Below are 20,564 nucleotides of genomic sequence, written 5' to 3' on the forward strand. Positions count from 1 at the left end.
ATTGGCCTAATATTGAGAGAGTCATATTTACATTAGCAACATTTTCCTATAAAGGAAACACAGAATTGCCTGTTAACAGCTAAAGTCTAACAAAAAAAATCATCCACGGCCCACATTCATTGAAGATGGTTAATCTTTATGTAACTTGAACAACATATTTAGGTGCAGATCCAGCCAGGATGGACTGAGACAGCAATCTGACAAGTCGTATACAGAGAAGAGAGAAACCGATGAGACAAATGCAGTTTAGCTTAGAGGCAGTCAACATTTTACCGCAGGACAATAGCCTTGAACGACACTGACGCACAAGAGCGCTCGCTCATGTGTGTTTGGCTGAGTTACGGGCTCAAGTCTTTGCATGGTAGATTGATGATGATGTTAGTGGTGTCACCTTGGCTACACTCTTATCTGGTCCCAGACATAACCTGTGTAGACCTCCTTCGTTTGGAGGCCTAGAGAAGGGTTAAAGGAATGACGGTGCAATGAGGCCGAAAATAGCTTTCAATTCAGTTGCCCTGGGTCAAATCACCCAGATATCAACCACAAGGAATTTATCCAAAATACAGAGGATACAAACATGTACAGGCATTATCCTTATAATGTACAATATGTTCAGTTGAAGTTGTTCAAAGGCATCTTTAAGCTTTTCTTTCTCCTTCAGTTGTGTCTCAGTTTGATAATTTATATTGTTTTAAATGGATGAAATCATCAGGCCTTTGCTAGTCTTATATGGCCAGTCTAATGCAAAATGTAATATATGAATAATCCACATGACTAATCTTAATGAAAGTCGTGTGGTAGTTGCATTTCCTAGTGCTTAAAACATCCGTTAGATCTTGTAGTATCTAACCCAGCAATGCCTTAGTCACCCTGGTATTCCTTGACTTCTATTGAATTTTTTATTTTTATCTGGAAGAGTTGAAAGCGATTTGATAATGCCATGATTACATTGCACTGAAATATGTCACCTATGATCCATTCACACTCGTCAATAGGAAGGTGACCGTTGATGTTCAGGCCCACACATTAAAAACATTTAGCACACTGAAATCAGTACTGCCTTAAATATCCTACAGGCCAAGTGTGACCTCATTCTTTTTGAGAGACATTTGATACAGTGGTGATGATGAACTGACTTGTCCACTTATGAACTGGAATCAAATATTCCTGATATGTTACTCTCTCAGTTTGAGTATTGCAAACATGGGTCATTTGGGCTGAGGACTCAAGAGATGTCCCCTTTAAGTTGGGCAGCTAAGGTGTGGGAATGATAATAATGACCAATAATTAGATCTTAATCCATGGTTGGTTAAGACCAAATTTAGAGGAACTGATGAACTGTATCAAATAAATATGTAAATGCAGGCAATCTACTACCATGTAATGCCAAAGGATTACACAGGTTTTGGGAAAGAAAGGCATGAATTGATTGTCAATATGTTTACAATAAATAGGTTTATTCATGCTTTAGAAAGTAAGTTGGTTTACTGTTGATTAATGATGATAACGGAAAAATCGATGTGGTTCCAGGCCTACGTCTGATTGATAGTAAGATGTCATACTAAGTGTTTTGGAAGTCTGGTTTTCCCATAATGACAACCTGATGGCTTCCAAAAAGAAGAAGCAAGGAAATTCCTGCTATATGTCTGTCTTCTCTCTTTCTAACACATCCACATTATTGGTAGACAACAATCTGGCCTGGTCTACACAAGAATGAGCCACATCCTGTTGTTGACACGCAATTGTTCGGCCACCAACGAAGCCGACAGCCTACGTCTGTGTCGAGACCCGGGGTTTTTCAATGGAAGTGCTTCTGTGGTCAAGCTAGTAAGTCGGACTTCAATGCGGTGGCAAATAGGATCGCACCGACACAGAGCCTAATGTCAGAGTGAGGGAGTGAGTCTAGGCTGTCCGCCAGTGTCTCTTGTAATGGTTCAACGAAGTGACTCAGACACAGTGCAGCAGTACAGTGAGATAAGTGAGGAAAGGTTGAACATTACTGAGGATGTGACATGTGTTCATGCAGTCTGGTGAACAAGCACGTAGACTCGCTATCAAGAGGGACGGTCTGAATTTCCATGTTTTATAAACCGGTCTAGTAGAAGGTTATCTCTCTGCTCAGCCGTTACAGAATCCACCCTCTGTTGGGTCAATGATTGATGTTAGTGGAGCTTTGTGTCCCTAAAAACAGGCTTTTTTTTTTTTTTTAGTATTTACTATAAATTATGCTTATAGCCACGTTGTAAGTATCCATCAAGGCTTCGGCTGTTCAAATTTCTAAGGTGATCATGCTGAAATGTTGGGTAAAGAGAATTTGTATTTGTGAGGCAGAAGAGGGTGTGCAGAGTAAAATGAGGAAGTGTAAATATCAATAACTTCTCTAAACAGTCTGAAGAAATGGAGAATCGGACTGTCGTGACTTATGATGATTGACATGGAGGTCACATAATTAGGCGTAAACCTTGCTGTGCATGCCTACAAAAGGACGTCCCTTAGCTTCACGAATGAGGAATTGAGATAATTAACTTAGCAATGAAATGGGACAAACAGAATGCAGTCCATGGATGAATGCAGATATGCTTTCGTCCTTTTCCACTGTAACCTTTTTTTGTGTAGATACAAGAGGAAGTAGTGTGACAGTGGTGAAATAACTCATGATGCCATAAGGAATTAAATCCATGATTTATTCCATCATGTAATGTGCCAAGCTTGACTCTGACAGGGCTTTGAAGGGCCTTTCTCGCAGTATTTGACTTTGTTGGCATTTTTCATTTGGCATATATTCTATCTGGGCTCACGGATAATATTCTGCACTACAGATAAGTGCACTAATACACAAAAGACGGTCTATATGATATCAATAATGTCTTACTGAGGATGAAAATGCAGATTTTCTTTCCCTGTCACTCTCCTTCTCTCTTACTTTTCTCTCATCTACCTTACTTCCTGCACCCGCTTCTTGTCTCTAACGTTATCTCGTCTTCCCCCCTCATATCCTCCCTTTCTGCAGGTGGTGCGCCTGTGTCAAAACCCCAAATTGGCTTTGAAGAACAGCCCCCCTTACATCCTGGACCTGCTGCCAGACACCTACCAGCACCTGCGCACCATTTTGTCTCGCTACGAGGGCAAAATGGAGATACTGGGGGACAACGAGTACTTCCGTGTCTTCATGGAGAACCTCACCAAGAAGACCAAGCAGACCATCAGCTTGTTTAAGGAGGGCAAGGAACGCATGTACGAGGAGAACTCGCAACCCAGGTGAATAAAGTAGATATAGCTATATGAATGTTAATGAAGTGGATATGATTCTAGAGGTGAACGGTGTGAAAGTAGCTCGATATGTTCTCTCTCCTCAAACTGGTTAGCTGATGAAGCCATCTGAAACGGGTGACTTTGAGGTGTGAAGTCTTCGCAATAGCTGCTGTTTCACGATGACTTCACACCTCAAATTCATTCAGTCATTCAGTTTGAATATTAACTACCGCACAGGCACAAAGTGAACAATTGCACCCATCCCCAGCTTGCAGGGTGGTTGTAGCTCACGACGTATCAAAACGAGGAGAGAGGTGTTGTGGTTTGATCATGTAAGCATCTGCGGTCACGATGGCGCTTAATCTACAGCTGCCTGCCTGCCTGTCACTTTGTTTTTGTGCCTCGCTATCTCAACCATCTCCTTGGAACATTTTCTCTTCATGTAGCTGTCTTACTGTAATGCTCCTTTTATGAAATCGCACAGCGTCGACGTCTATCTCTTTCTCCCACTTTACGTTTAGTTATCTGTCTCTGTCCCTCTGAAAGCAGACACACAAGTGTACTAGAAAGGTACGCGTAATCAATGAGATATGCCTCTTGTTTCCCTTGTTTAAAACGTAATGAGAAATGGCGTTATGGTGAAGACAAAACATAGCACAGAAGACAAAATGAAGCTTCTTATAAGCACAAAGTAGTTGTGTTAATGAGTAGGCTCTGCGAGATGCAGACTAGCTGCTGGATGGAGCTGTTCTTATGCTCGTATCACTGCAGATGCCTTTTGGTTCACTGCATGCTTTGGGCAAATGCTGTCTGACATAACTTTAACTGGCATTATGTACAATATGTAATGCATTAGTAAGAGGGCCCTCATTAGGTTTTCTGTGAATGTTTCAGACATTATGCGAGCCGATATCAGATATTATCCCAGTAAGGGTTTTCTCCAGAACCGCCTCTGGGCCGGGGGCTTCCTACAGACCTAAGCAAAGGGAGAGGAAAGCTGTGCGCTGGGTTCACACTGGACGTGGAAGCGCCACGAAGATATGGCAATTGTTGCGCGAGCAGAAGTCTGGCCGTTTACACCAGAAGACAATTTCTTGTCCATGTGTGTATCTGCGAGTTGCGCTCGCTCTCTAGACACAATTGACATATACAGTGGGTACGGAAAGTATTCAGACCCCTTTTAAATTTTTCACTCTTAGTTTCATTGCAGCCATTTGCTAAAATCAAAAAAGTTCATTTTATTTCTCATTAATGTACACTCAGCACCCCATCTTCACAGAAAAAAACAGAAATGTAGAAATTTTTGCAAATTTATTAAAAAAGAAAAACTGAAATATCACATGGTCATAAGTATTCAGACCCTTTGCTGTGACACTCATATTTAACTCACATGCTGTCCATTTCTTCTGATCCTCGAGATGGTTCTACTCATTCATTGGAGTCCAGCTGTGTTTAATTAAACTGATTGGACTTGATTAGGAAAGGCACACACCTGTCTATAGAAGACCTTACAGCTCACAGTGCATGTCAGAGCAAATGAGAATCATGAGGTCGAAGGAACTGCCCAAGGAGCTCAGAGACAGAATTGTGGCAAGGCACAGATCTGGCCAACGTTACAAAAGAATTTCTGCAGCACTCAAGGTTCCTAAGAGCACAGTGGCCTCCATAATCCTTAAATGGAAGAAGTTTGGGACGACCAGAACTCTTCCTAGACCTGGCCGTCCAGCCAAACTGAGCAATCGTGGAAGAAGAGCCTTGGTGAGAGAGGTAAAGAAGAACCCAAAGATCACTGTGGCTGAGCTCCAGAGATGCAGTAGGGAGATGGGAGAAAGTTCCACAAAGTCAACTATCACTGCAACCCTCCACCAGTCGGGGCTTTATGGCAGAGTGGCCCGACGGAAGCCTCTCCTCAGTGCAAGACATATGAAAGCCCGCATAGAGTTTGCCAAAAAACACATGAAGGACTCCTAGACTATGAGAAATAAGATGCTCTGGTCTGATGAGACCAAGATTGAACTTTTTGGCGTTAATTCTAAGCGGCATGTGTGGAGAAAACCAGGCACTGCTCATCACCTGCCCAATACAATCCCAACAGTGAAACATGGTGGTGGCAGCATCATGCTATGGGGGTGTTTTTCAGCTGCAGGGACAGGACGACTGGTTGCAATTGAAGGAAAGATGAATGCGGCAAAGTACAGAGATATCCTGGAAGAAAACCTCTTCCAGAGTGCTCTGGACCTCAGACTGGGAGTAGAACCATCTCGAGGATCAGAAGAAATGGACAGCATGTGAGTTAAATATCAGTGTCACAGCAAAGGGTCTGAATACTTATGACCATGTGATATTTCAGTTTTTCTTTTTTAATAAATTTGCAAAAATTTCTACATTTCTGTTTTTTTCTGTGAAGATGGGGTGCTGAGTGTACATTAATGAGAAATAAAATGAACTTTTTTGATTTTAGCAAATGGCTGCAATGAAACAGAGTGAAAAATTTGAAGGGGTCTGAATACTTTCCGTACCCACTGTATGTGGAATAAGTACCTAAGTACCATTTATGTCCTTTTAAAGTATATAATTAAAATTGTTTATTGTAGAAGTTTTTTTCTAGCTAGATTACTCCCGGGCACACGAGAAAATAGACCAGACGCCAAAACTGTCGCTGAAGATCACAAGGTGGACCCGGACGTCCGCAACACGTCAAGTGTGAACCCGGCGTACGGGGGTTATGCAGATGTCTGTAAAGCTGGTTTGAAAGGAGAGAAAAAAAGTCACCTGAATAGGACGTCATTGTGCAACGGACATTAAAAAGAGTAGTGCTCATTGGTAGGCGAATGTTTTCTGTGGCAGTGACTCCTTGAGAGTTTTCATTAGTTATTTTTATATTCCAGTTGCTTCCTCTTAAGTTTCTTTACATTTGTATTTAACTTGTTTGAACTGTTTCCTTGTTCGGACTGTTTTGAGAAAATGAGGTAATAGTTTTATCTAGCCAGTACTAAGTTGTACATCCTCTTCATGTTGCTCAGTTCCTCAGTGAGATTGTTCTTTTTCAGCTAACATGACTGTTATCGTGCAGACAAAAAAAAACCACTAAAAGGCAACCAGAGAGAAGAGGAAGCTGTATTGGTTGAGGGTTGTTTTGTTTTTTTTTGCCATTTTTAACTCATTGCAACAAGAGGCTGCGTTGAAAGAAATTCCTGGTTAAAGGGGACACACACAGTAGCCATGCAATACACACAAAGACTGCTATTGTCTGTGTGGAGAAGGCAGTGGCAGTGACACGAACCAATTGGTATCAGCCCACTTAAGAATAATATAGAATGACAATGACATGGAGCTTCTAGAGAGACTAGTATGTGGTTTGCCTGCAGCTGAGCTCAGCACATGACTTTGACTGAAAAGTTAAACGGTAAGGATAAATATTGTCTCACTGCAGAGAGAATAGTTTGATAATACACTGCTTTCACTTGCCGTGATTCTATTCACATATTTAATGCACAATGTATGGAAATAGGAAAATCTGATGAAACTTCCTCACATGCGGGAAAAAAAGTTTTGATGCTCTCGAGGTAGTTTTTGCGGTTGTCGAAAAGAGAGACGATAAATAGGATATGAAAGCGGCTTTGCCAATTAAATTCGGATGTAGCGAACATTTACCTCACATGACTTTATCAGCTGTTTCTGCTGTTGGGGTCTTTGCGGAATTTCCAAAAAGGCGGAATGCTTTTCTTTGTCTCCACCAATACAGATGACATGAAAGAACTAATTAAAACTTGCCCAATTGAAATTACATTTTTCTCTCATACATGGGTTAGATAGCCAAGCTGACTTGTTTTGTGTCAGGTTAATGTCATGTGTAGTGAATACCTACGCTGTAGCAGAGTTTATTGGCTCCGATGCAGCTGATGGAAACATGCTTAATTCACATTTCTCTTCATCGATATTTCAAAAGTTGGCTTGAAATTTGCTTGACAATTCAACAGAAACACGGCTACTGTGTTCTCCAATTTAGCATTAGTTAAAATATGAGAACACTGGCATCAGTGCTCGATAGTTATTGACTTGGAATGACATCGCATGGAACTCCACTGTAGTTTAATAGCTTTTGTAAAGTCAAGAGTGAAGGACCCGAGCGTTGCGTGAGAGCCCTAAATTCTGTGTGGGTGGATATGCTGTGTTGCCATACAGACTTTTCCACTTTGTCTTCTCCTGCGATTTAGAGCCTCTTTTTATTATTACTTTAAGAGATGAAGTAGAGTTAAGGTAGCTAGGTAAAAGCATGGGTCTGTTTTTTGTTGAGTCCAAGTCTTGACATATGTAGATGTTAAGTTGTGTGTAAGGTGTGACCGATATTTACAGTGTTTTTTGTATACTTATGGTGGAGACAAAGAAAAGGCGTTTGATGTTGTTCACAGTAGGTGAGAGTGAGGATGAAAGTGAGTCTACTGTGAGAGAGCCTTGAGTATGTACACTGACGGCACATATTTAGTCAGAATCAATACAACGCAGTCATCACTTCCTCCTTGTTTGCTTCACTTACTTCCTCTTCTGGCTTTACACTGCACAGCCGAGACATTTTCGGGCCTCAGAGTAGACAAAGGCATACAGAAATGGGTTGGGTTTCTATCTATTATTTTCTCTTACTCTGTACCCAAGTGTAAAAATTATTTTGTTTATTTTGGCCCGGCTGGATATCGGTTGTCGATACCTTAAAGGGACAGTGTGTAACAATAGGGGGGGTTTATTTGCAGATGTTGACTATAATAGTCAATGTTTCAATCGGTGTAGAATCACCCGAAACTAAGAATCGTTATGTTTTTCGTAACTTAGAAAAGGCCATTTATATTTAGGTGTCTGTAGCGAGAGAATTCTCGTTTTTATGTTATTTGAAAGGTAGGGATGCTCTCCGAAACCCAGTATTGGATCTAAATAATTAAAGATCGTACTATCGATAAACCCGACGTTACTGGTGCTTTTTACTGTTATTGTCGGGCTGAGCTCCTCCAACTACGCACAAACAGATAGCTCGCTGTGGTGAAGTGAAGGATACTCCAGTTGATGGCGAATACGCGTGTTACTGTACGTGCAATAAAATATTTGCAAACCAGTACTTTATCAATACATCTGTGAACATGTTAAACAACAGTAAAAACCTAATTCAGTCGGCCACCGCCTCTATGTTTGCACAGCAGTCAAGATCGGCTAAAAGATTATTTTGGTAATCTTCTCTGCCGGCTGACACAAAGCAGCCAGGAGGACAGAGGAAGGAGGAATGGCTGATACTGACGGATGTCTGTGTTTTTTAATTCTTTATAAACTTCACTCAGAAATGTGATTAATTTTATTGACATTGTCCATTTGTTTCGAGTGAGATACTAATGGCTTTATATAGTGACTTTGCTGTTGTAAACATAACTGTTGCTGCTCTAGAAACAATATTTAGCTATATCTAAATTATAAATAACTTATAATTAATTTATGAATTTCCTTATTATTTATAAGTAGGATAAGAGTAGTTGTACTAAGACCCTAACGATGCCTATTCCTACCTCTAGGCCACCGTAGTTCTACACGCTTGGAAAGGAAGGCTCCAGACTATCATTTTTCACAACTAACGAAAAATGATCGTTAATGTCAAAAATTCTTATTGTTAATGTTTTGCTTTATTGTCACCTATAGGGGTTATTTCCATAAAAACACACAATTTAAATAAGTATATTTTCTTATTGTTATATATATTATAATTTATTTATATTAAAATACTTTAAAAAATCTTTAAAAATATATCTTTTAATGATATATTATTTTTATTGATATTATTATTGGAACAAATTTCTGTGACAGCAGGGGGTGTTGAAAAAAAATTGTGGTCAAGTCAGACAATTTTCAGCTGCCTTCAAAGAATAAATAGGAAGTCAAAGAAGTAGTTGCATCCTGTTAGATCCGATCTGCAGGCTATTTATAGTTTGCTGATCTTGTTTGGATTTATTCATGTTTGATGCTCGTTTTTAAATATACGAGGTAATATACTAGGTAAATATTCTACATTCCTCTGACAGCTTTTGTTAAGCTTTCAGACTGTAGAGGCCGACGAAATACAAAACATGTTAATAGCGTTTTGAAATACAATTATTCAATTCTGTTTGCGCAAGTGTAATGGGCAAAAAGTCCAAAATATGAGACTCTTTGGCCGTTCACAGGTCACGGCCGATCAGCTGAAAACTGGCCTGTTTAGATCGACTGATAATCGATCGCTGCATCTCGAATCCCACATCACCCTTTTCTGTCGACCCAGAACTAGAGCTGAAACGGTTAGTCAACCAAAATAAAGTTAATCTGTAATTATTGTGTTGAGTGAGCTCAGTTTCTGGTGCCAGCTTCTTAAATGCTTTACTCTGCTTCACATCTATCGAAATGGATTTTTAACTGTTGGGACAAAATGTGCAATTTGATGACCTCACTTTGAACTCTGAGAAATTATGATTATGTTGTTTCTCCCAATATTCTCACATACCAATTAATCAAGATAAATAATTGCCAGATTAATCATCAGTAAAAGAATATTTATTTTGTCTATAAAGTGGCCATCATCAAGTTGCTTGTTTGTCCAACCAACTGTCCAGAATTCAAAGAGTTTACGATCATACATGACAAAGACAAATCCTAATTTTTGAAATGCTGCAACCAGTAATATATTTTCCATTTTTGTTTGAAAATAATAAGTGAGTTGTAACTGTCTGATGAAAAGGTTTGGATAATTGTTTGTGTTGAGAACATGTTCTTCTTGGTTTTAACACAGCTGCTTTGTCTATAGCCAATGTGTTGGTTTATTTAGGAGACCTGTCCGTTGGACATTACACTTTCTACGGTCCCTGAGCAGAGTAATACCAGAGAAGGATTGATCAGTGTGTGATCCCTTGAACCCCCTCCTCCATGGGTCTAACCGGATACTGCTTTGACCTTTCTGTTGGTCTGTTTGATCGTCTTGCTGGGCCAAGCTGCCATTGCATCCTGACCATCGTCGTTGGGTCCTGTCGGTCGCAGGAAGTGGTGGGTTCATAGGCTGCAGAAAGAGACCTGGAGGTTAATAACGTGTTTTGGATATTTTTTGTAGATTGGTGTATATCTCTCACGTCCATGTATTTTATCTGTTGACAGTGAAAGGCATTGTGGCTGTTGGCTTTGTTTTAAACAAAGTACTCTTCACTAGAGCGGAGTGGTATGAACATTTTCACATTTCAGATTGTTTTATTTTGACAAAAATTGTGATGTGAACAACTTAATAGAAACAAATATGTCAGGTTTTCAGCTTTCCTTTATATTTTATATAAGTGGCGGGGAAATTGATTCTTAGTTGCATCGTGATTCTCTCTTGAAAGATTATGTCTCAATGCAGAAAAGTAAATGATAGGAAATTTAAAACCCAATTCTCGACATGATTGCCTGTGACAATTATTATACCCACTGGCTTAAAAGGTAGTGCATCTATGGAAGCATTTTGAAAAGGGAACCTGGACAAAAACAGCACTGTACGCAAGTTGTGTCTAACTTCCATCTGTTTCAACTTTTGTGTTGATATAAGATGATGGAAGTCAATTATTTTAATTTTGGATCGTTGTGTATGGAAATAAGATGTATTGATGATAAATTTATAATGGAATCGTGAGGTTCCTAAAAATTCCAACCCCTAACATTGAATGTTGCATTTATTGTGATGTAATGTTTGTAGTTTGTAATGTTTGAGGATGGAAGTCCATTGTGTTAAAATAAAGCAAAATAGTCTGGTGGTGGCAATATTTTGGCTTTGCAGCAGCCATAGTTAATGCGGTTGAAATGTTGCCTCTCTCTCTTCCCAATGCACACATTTGATGATTCTAGATATTGGCTTTAAATTATTTGTATTTGCTTTGTGTCATTGTAAGCTTCATAATTGTGGCTCTTGGTGTGTTGGATGGATAAAACCAGACATTTAAACATGTCACCATGGACTGGAAATGTTGATGGAAATGTTCACAACTTTCTGACATTTTAAAGGCTAAGCAATTAACTGTCGAATTAATTGACAATAATGGTTAAACAGTTAAATCCACACATCTTCTAGCCCTGAACCTCACTGCCACCATCATCCCTACCTTCCTTTCCTAACAGCGTAGAGCTCCTATACTTTGCACAATAGAAACATGCATTCCAGACATGCTTTACTGATATCATGACAATAGTCGGTAGGAACAACTTCCTCAAACCTCTACTCATTCTGCCTTCCATGCAGCTGAACTGCAGTTTAGTCTTCAGTGGCCGGTGCCATGAAGAGCCTTTCACTCAACAATATGTTGGATCCATTTCTCTTTCCTCATCATGACAACATTGTTTAGTAAGTTACTGCTGTTTGAAAATATGCATACATCGAAAACATGAAGGCTGTGTGTGTTTTACGCCCCAATGCCAAAGAACTCTTGATACGTGCACCCTTCCTTTGACAGACGGAGAACGTAATGTTGAAATATTCCCCTAGTGTGTATTGATGCAGTGACTCAAATCATCAGCGTTATTCTCCATTTTTCTTGGCTTTAAATGAATACAAACATGATATATACAATCTTTAAAAAAAAATGGAGAAAAAAATTATTAAAAGAGTGTCTGTCAGGTGCTTGGCACTGTTGTGTCTAATGCCACCACACAGCCATGACTGCTGTTGCTACTCGTTACAGCACCTGGTTGTCTGTACATTTATGTTTTGGATATAATTCCCAGAGTTTATTTTTGTTGCACTAGTTCGGGTCACATCTTGCTATCAATCCTAAATAAAAAGATCAGAGCATGAAATTAGTTCTGCGGCTGTTTACAGTAAATAGCTCCGGTTTTAATGTAGTCAAGCTTTTGTGGACAGAGAAAAAACATGGCATTGTATGGTACAGTACCTCTGGTATTTGCAAATGTCATTTGCACCATTCTTATTTTTGGTTCATCAAGAGAGCGGCATCTTAGAATATGACTTCCTATTTTCTGTAAACGAACATGACGTCAGTGACGTCCAAGTGAAACAAAGGTCTGTCTCTGTGAGCGCAGCTCTCGGCTTTGACGATATAAACTCATCTTATCACTGCAGCTATATAAATCTCAAGGTGATTTACTGTAGCGTATCCAAGCTTCTACTTTTAGCCGTTAGCCTAGCAGCCAAATATCCATCAGTGCTGGCAATGGAAAACTCCTTTCACTCTTCAGAGGTTGCGGATGTTTCCGCTTCAATTACATTTGCTTAGCTTGGGGCTCTATGTGCAGATAGATATACGCACTCACACACACATAGCAGAGCATCATGGTTATTTATGTCACCATGGTATCAGTGAGCAGCCGACTCATGTAGTCCTCACACTATTAGATTATGGTGATTAGCATGATGCAACCCGCTAGCTTCTTTGTCCCTCGGGGTACAACAAACACTTGCTGTTTATGCATACAGAGATAAATGAGCACAGATATGCACTAAGATATTACTAGTCAACTGTGGAGAGAGGATTAATCTTAAAAAAGTGCTGCTTTCTGTTGTTTTACAATCTTTATTTCTTCTTTTCACAATAATCTGAGCTGATCTAATCGACTAGAGAGGTAAGAGCTTTGAAAGAGAGATTAGATTAAAGGCAGGGTAGGTGATAAACTTCAAAAACTTTTTTTCCTGACAGCATGATGGAGATCTGAGAGTTAAATGTATAAAGTGATAACTAGAGCAAAATGGTAAACCAGAATTTCAAACACATAATTCACTGTTTTCTAGTACAGCAATTGCATTTATTTTTAATTTCTGTGTATTTTTTGTGTTGGTATTTACCACATTATTATATTAATTGTCCAAAATAGTATTAACCTCGGCCCTACGAAGCGGGTGCTCCCTTTGCACGTGTGTCACGGTGTAAACTGATGCAGGCAACTGCAGCTTCAATTTTGCATGCTTCCTAACAGATCATCAAGCGTGTGCCCAAATGTGATCTGACAGACACTGAAAAGGGCACGATCTTATGAGTCAGGAGGATGGGTTTGAACATCGCTGAGTAGGGTTGTTTAGGTCTATTTTAAAGTTGTTGTTTTTGTTGTTTTTACGTTGAACTGAGCGAGAGGATTGGGAATGAATTTGCTTTGTGGTTAAATACTGGTATATTTCCATTCAGTTGAAATAACTGTGCTGTAGCCTTCTATGTGATCAGTGATCAGCGCCTGTGATGGCTGCCACAGCGTGAATGCTTTACATATGACCGGACTAGCACAGTAAAAGCTGTGTTGACGTGTTGGAAGTCGCATCATGTTACCTGCACTGTATGCCTTTCCACATGCACCTCTTGATCTTACCATTGCTATCTGTAATATTGAACACTGATCCACTGAAGACATCAAGAGTTGACTGACAAGAGTTGTGCAGACCTGTTATGCAATTTATTGGTGCTAATTAATTGAGTGACTTAGATTGCTTTCAAATGGATGTCAAGGGCTACAGTTATCCATGGTTCTGTATTTTGCTGGTCTGTAACTGTGGTTGTCTTGGTTGTCAAGGTACTTAATCCTGATTTAGCTTAGTTCGTCTTATAGATTGTTGAAAATAACTCTCGGGAGCTTTGGTACAGGGCTCAGTTGGTGTTTGATCTACATTTCCCTTTCAGCCTTGAGCAGAAAAGATAATACAGCTGCATGATGATATGACAGCTACTTGTGACTCTGCCAATCCAGACAGGCTCTCATTCTGTAAGGTTGACCCTCGCTCGCTGGGCTGCGGTGTATTAGCGCAGTGCGGGGCTGGCTGGCTAGCTGCGCTACTTTATCAGAGCCAGCAGGAAACAGGAAGGGAGTAGCCAGCTGCAAGGTCAGAGGTCAATCTATAGCATGAGGGGGATGGTGGACAAACAAAAAAAAAAAAGTGTTCAGGAAAAAAAAAAGGGTTTGGCCTGTTGGTTAAGAATGAGTGAGGGACTGAAAAAGAAAACATTGTAGACGTGCAACGATCTGAATCCAGAGTAGGTCAGCAAACCGTTCTCTGTATGGCTGTAGCCCACTGACTCTGCTTTGTCCTTGCCTATGCCACAGAGGCTTAAAGAGCAGCAACAGTTGTAGGAGTGCTGGCTACTGCCCAGTACACACACACACACACACACACACACACACACACACACACACAGTACAGAGCTGGTATTGTAGGATGGAGAGGGACACAGACTGGGAGAGATGCTAAAACAGATATCAGCTTGTCCTGCTACTTAGGAGATTAGATTCCAACCTGTATCTTACTTAGAATTTCAAATTAATATTCAGCGAGCCTTCTGTAAAGCTCTTTCTATCATGCAGACAAAAAAAAAAAACACACAAGGTCCCTCATTCACTGTGTAAATCTTGTGCTAGAGACAGCTGTGCCACCCTGTGACCCTAATGCCAGTCAGACCAGTGTTCACTTTCAAATTCATTCTCTCTTATAACGGCAAACATCCATATATCATATGTGAGACTCAAGGGACTAAGTCTATGTGGACTCACTGTGTGTATGTATATGTTGCGTGTAGATAAACTGGTGGATATCGGATTGTTTGGAAGCGTTTCCCAAACCATATTGACTTGAGGCTTGTGACTCCTGGACATTGTTTTAACGTGCTTTGAAGTGCACATATCACATGTTTGCCATTTCACATGAAGCATCCTGTGCTTTTATAGGTGTGGTAGCTTAACAGCTCCTCGTGCGTGTGACAAACTCCACAAGTTAATCACTGTTTTTGATTTGTTTTTTACTTTTTGCGTTAAAAGAGAACTTATTTTCTCAATCAACATCTCATTATGAGTGATGGTGTCCTATGTGAACATATAATGTCCTGTCGCGTCACACATTTTCAGCAATCATTCACTGTTTCCTACTTTTCCATTGTGTTTAATTGTTGCTTCTTTTTTTTTTTACATAATTGTAAACTGAATTTATTTGGGCTTTGGACTAATGGTCCGACACAACAAGACATTTAAAGGTGTCATATTAGCTTCAGAGACACTCTGTTTATAAAATATTCATCATGTTCTTTAGACAATTAATTGATCATATAATCTGCCGAGCGCCACGCAGAGTTGAAAGTCTCATTTTCCACATGGCATCGCTGATGAGGGTCGCCCTGACTTCAAAGACATACAGTCCTCGCATCTGGCTTAAAGTCTTTTGCTACAGATTTCAAGTGTGTAGAGCAGTTCAAAAGATTAGATAGCCAGCTACAAGAGTGTTCACTGTTTAATGATCGTTTACTGCTGAGAGGGTATAACTGCAATGCTTTTATTGCAGTTTGCAAGCGTTGCATTTTCTCTTTCAGATTCCTGTCTGCTCCCTCTGAGGTAAATTATTACCCCTAACAAGCATTGGTCTATTTTGGCACGTTCTCAACCTACACTAATCCTATTCATCCATCTTCAGTCACTGTCGTCCTTCCTCGTTCACTTTTTCCACTCCCCCCCTCACTCCACTCATAGGAAGCACAGTGCTGTGTAGGGCAGCTGCAGCGTAGCCACGCTTTCATTGCCCTCTCTCTTGTGCATGTCAATTCACCCTGCCTGACAGCCAAGCACAGTCTTCCCTCTGTGCTGCCTCATAAATCATGTCCTTCTCAGCATAACGCTTCTAATGCTATGATGGGGTGCAGGGCTATGGTGACATTGTGCAGCTTTGTTGTCTCGTCTCCCTAGTCTTCTTTGTTTTTGTACCCTCTTCTCTTACTTATGTGAGCAGAAAGCTGGCCTTAAATAAAATGTATTTATTTTTTAATACCATCCATCTTATTGCGTATTTAGAAACCTCCTTCTAATGGAAGTCTAATGTTTTCATTTGAATAAAAACATTTGTAAGAAGTAAGGTTAAGCATTCACGTGGCCTGTTGTGTGTCAGAACCAAATTGAAGAGTCACTGAGTTTGCCTTGTGGAAAAACAAATAAAAAGAAATTTAGTGCCATGTCAAGCTTGTCATGCGTTTCTCTTTTCTTGGAACTAGTATAACAAGTATGGAACCCATCCACTTCTACAACCACCACACCCATCGATTTACCACAGTGGCAGCAGATCCACATGCAATTTTTAAAACTATATTTGTTTTATCCTCTTAAGGTAAAGAATTATATATGACATATCAGGAAACCTCAATTTATTATTTATTTATTTATTTTTTTTTTTTATTGGTGATAGTTGGTGATAGTTGGTATTGGTGATTGCAACGCAGTTCTACATACAGACATCGTTGAACGTCTTCCCAAAGCTACCAATGGAGCATGAATGAAGCGATATATCTCAGAGAACTGTCATCAACCCTGACAGTTAGATTAGTTTCAAGACTAATTCCCTACTGAAGGAAATTAAGAAACAAGTTAAAACGAATGAGAGGGATATTACAAACGGAGATGTAAGGATTGCACTTCTCGACTTGCTGATGTGTTCCTTCTGTGGAATTTATCTTCATTCATCTTCATCAAACACCACCAATACGAGGGGATAATGTCTCTTTTGGCAAATTAATTTGGAAGCCAAGGGATGTCACTGTCACCTGTTTATAAACATGTATAATAAGTAATACTGTGCATGCAAAAGTTTCAGGAAGTACATTTTTGCATTGCTGTTTTTTTTTGGTTTTTTTTCCGCCATCAGGAATGCAAAACAGGTTACTATTTATATATTGTTATTTTGTCAGTATTTCATTTGCATGAGAAAAAGTCGGTTCATGTAAACTTACCAATGTTGGCAGAACTCATTATGTTGTCATTTTCCCCTTTATTTGCAAGCTTAATGGCCTCTGCCTCTAATGCCAACATTAATAATTCATCATCAGTTTGGTGCAAAGTACACATTTTAAACTACTCTTCATGTCCCCAGCCTCCCCCAGATTCACTTTTTTTTTTTTTTTTTTTTTTTACGGAGTTGGTAGTTTAAGACCAGTTTACCCTCACTACACGTTTGAGTTTACCAGGTCTGTCCGACAGCCTCAGACCAGAGTCGATCATTGATCTTGGCCCAGGGTGTTCTGGTACCATGTACAGCCATGAACTGCCCTATGCTTGAACATAATGTTTGTTCTGGTCAATCCATGACTACCACAGATAATCATGGTCTGGCACCTCCCCTGGGACGACTTTGTCTTGGGAGACCCTACCTGGACATCTGATTAAAATACTAATGTTGCTATGCATTTCTCTCTTAAAGCTGTTGTATTGGCTGATGATGCTGTAATCTCAATGCAATGATAAAAACGTGAAACCTCACACTCTACTTTTGATTTCCACAGGCGGAACCTCACCAAGCTGTCGTTGATCTTCAGCCACATGCTGGCTGAGCTGAAGGCCACCTTCCCCAACGGTCTGTTTCAGGGGGACAACTTCCGCATCACCAAGGCAGACGCTGCAGAGTTCTGGAGGCGCGCCTTCGGGGACAAGTGAGCCCAATTCTATATTACTTTTTACACAATGAATATTATATCACCACAGTGTTTCCAAACTTGCATTCTGGAACCTTCGTGGGGTTCCTTACAGGTTGTTCCCAAGAAAAAGAGTTAAATGACGCGAAGAGAATACAAATAAGTGACATCTGAGAGCAATAGTTTTAGTCTCCTTGCTCTTCTTTCACAGTAGTCAGAGATGATGAATATCTTCTCTGCAACACAAGTTGGGTTACTGAATACAGAGCTCTGTTGACGTGTATTTTTTGGGGGGTGCTCGACATTTTACACAGGGGAACCCATGGTCTCTACAATCACACACATTTGAGTTAATTCCCAAGTACACACAGATTTTTTCTGTGAGTGTTGTCATACAAAAATAACTCAGCCACTTGGAACTAAAAGAACATTTTAATAGCTGGGTTTTCCCCAATACTACATTCATTTCCCCATTCATGAGATAGTTGTGTGGCTTATATATCTTACATTTTCATCAGGAACTGACCAACAACATAGATAGATATGTACTTTATTCATCCCCAGGGGTAAATTTGTCAAAACATGGGAGAATTTGCGAAAGATTAGTACTGTATTTTGCAAATGTTGGCCTAATTGCATTGAAATTAATCTGCGGTGCAGCTGTGGCTCGATCCCCGGCTCCTCCAGTCCGCATACCAAAGTGTTGCTTGGGCACGGCACCGAAACTATGAAGGCGGCAACTTGCATGGTAGCGTCTGCCGTCAGTGTATGAATGTCTGTGGGTGGGTGAATGATGACATGTTGTGTACAGTGCTTTGAGTGGTCGGAAGACTACAAAGGTGCTTTACAAATGCAAGTCCATTTACCATCGGTTCGTATACCTGGTAGCTGTCTGTTTTAAAGATTGCATCAGGTTAGCATAGCATTCATGACCAACGACCCTCAAAGCTCTTTTTGGAAATGCTAAAATAGCGCTTACACAAAATAGCATTTCCTGTTTTCACTTTAATCTTATTATAATCACTGCGCCTTTACTGCACGTAGGGTATGCCGCAAGGCAGCACGCAGGTCGTCTACATTCAGTTATTTATGTTTTGATGTTCGATTTCAGTTTTTGCAAGGGTATGTCGTCATGCGTTTTTGTTTTGTGTGTTACAGGACGATTGTGCCTTGGAAGATGTTCCGTCAGTCGCTCCATGAGTTTCATTCCATCAGCTCAGGACTGGAGGCCATGGCCCTCAAGTCCACCATAGACCTCACCTGCAATGATTACATCTCTGTCTTTGAGTTTGACATCTTCACCAGGCTATTCCAGGTATTAACAAACGCACACACTCGCACACACTCTCTCTCTAGGTGAAACAAATTTAATTTGAGCAGCACATAATGAACTTAAACAAATCTGCCACTTCTTTTTTCAGCTAACTCTGTCAGCTTTTTAGCAGGATGCCTGCTGCTTTATTCACACTGTCAGACGGGAGTGAAGTTGAAAATTTCCTCTGCTATACTCACCCAGTACAGATGTTTGGCAATCATTGTGTCCTCTTTATGGGGTGTCTGTTGTTGCTTCATAAGGCTTCAGATAGAGAGTCACACTGAGATCCTTCACAAGGACAATCATCCTTATTTGCGTTATCATGTCATCATTATAAGATCGTTCTTTCTTACTGCTAGATGAATAATGAACAACAAGGAAGAAGATTTGTGGAATAAATTCCCTGGAAGGAAATCTAACTAACTTTGGGGCAGTAGAGTCAGTAAATTAATAGTTAATGAGTTGTTTTACTTTGCCATACCCGGACTCAACTTTGTATTTGATAGACCATACTTATGTAATGTGTAGCATAGAATGCTGCAGCAGGAAGGCTTTGAAAAATAAATGACAGAGGGAGGGGAGGGGTTTACCAGGCATCATCTCCAGAGCTTGTCCATAGTATGTCGTGCAAGCATTTTGTATAAACATTGTAATTACCACACTATGTTTATGTCCTCGGTGACATTATCCCCTCCTACTTGTGTGCAGAACACCGACAGGCTTAATGAAGCCTAAACAGATTACAGACATTTCCTATGACACTTCCTCACACAGTAGAAGCCCTCCTCTAAATGTCCTCAAATGCAGAATAGGAAGTGAGGCTGTGGCCATTTTGAGCTCTGTCCTTGATGCAGTAGTGTACTGGTAAGCCAAGTCAAGTGTAAACAGAGCAGGTGCAAAATGTACCCAAAAAAAGTACAATTACTAGATGCGACAATATCTACTGACAATATGAAATGAAGTCAGTAAACAGCACACTGCATACTTTAGTTCACTAACCCCGCCAGTCTCCGATCACATTACTCTAAAAGGGTACAAGAGAGATGCGATACAATATGTTTAACATGAGTTCAACTTGTCATACTGCGTGCAAAAAGTATAAATAACCGAAGTATTATTTTAATTTGAGCAAATGTGGTGACACTACGTGAGAACAGCAAAGCCCCTCTTTGTGATATAGCCGAATAAAAAGATGTGAGTTGTTGTGCAGATTGAACCGTGCCCGTTCTTCTGCAGCTCTTTTTTTTTTTTTGTGCTGTATGTGTTAATTCTACTTCCTTTCACACTCAACACCGACTGGTGAGCAATTGCGGAACCACCTACTTACTATCGTACTCAGTCAGCTATGAAGTATTAATTATTTAATATTTTTTGCTGCAGTGTTCACCCCTTGTTGTTTGGGTGGCTTGACTTGATTTGGGTCAGGTAGTTTTTAAAGAAAGAAACATAAAGTTGACTTTTCCCTGCTTCATATACAGAATGGAAAGCAGTCTGCTTTTGTCCATTTCACCTCCTCCCCCCTCCCTTCTGTAGCTCCAGATGGTATCGAATGAGTTGCGTGCCAAATTCTGCTTTAAGGACATTTTTACACTGCT

General features: G+C 40.1%; 1 protein-coding gene across 1 annotated transcript in view; it reads left to right on the top strand.

Moving 5' to 3' along the window:
* Positions 1–20,564, top strand: part of cbl (Cbl proto-oncogene, E3 ubiquitin protein ligase) — a 34,462-nt gene that overhangs the window by 2,575 nt on the left and 11,323 nt on the right. Inside the window, exons 2-4 of the mRNA XM_031860594.1 lie at positions 3,011–3,258; positions 17,526–17,672; positions 18,813–18,969. Of these exons, the coding sequence (XP_031716454.1) occupies positions 3,011–3,258; positions 17,526–17,672; positions 18,813–18,969 (552 nt within the window). The remainder of the gene's footprint in view (positions 1–3,010; positions 3,259–17,525; positions 17,673–18,812; positions 18,970–20,564) is intronic.

The sequence above is a fragment of the Anarrhichthys ocellatus genome, unplaced genomic scaffold (assembly GCF_004355925.1).
Source record: "Anarrhichthys ocellatus isolate YVR2014 unplaced genomic scaffold, GSC_Weel_1.0 scaffold24, whole genome shotgun sequence".
Taxonomy (NCBI): Eukaryota; Metazoa; Chordata; class Actinopteri; order Perciformes; family Anarhichadidae; genus Anarrhichthys; species Anarrhichthys ocellatus.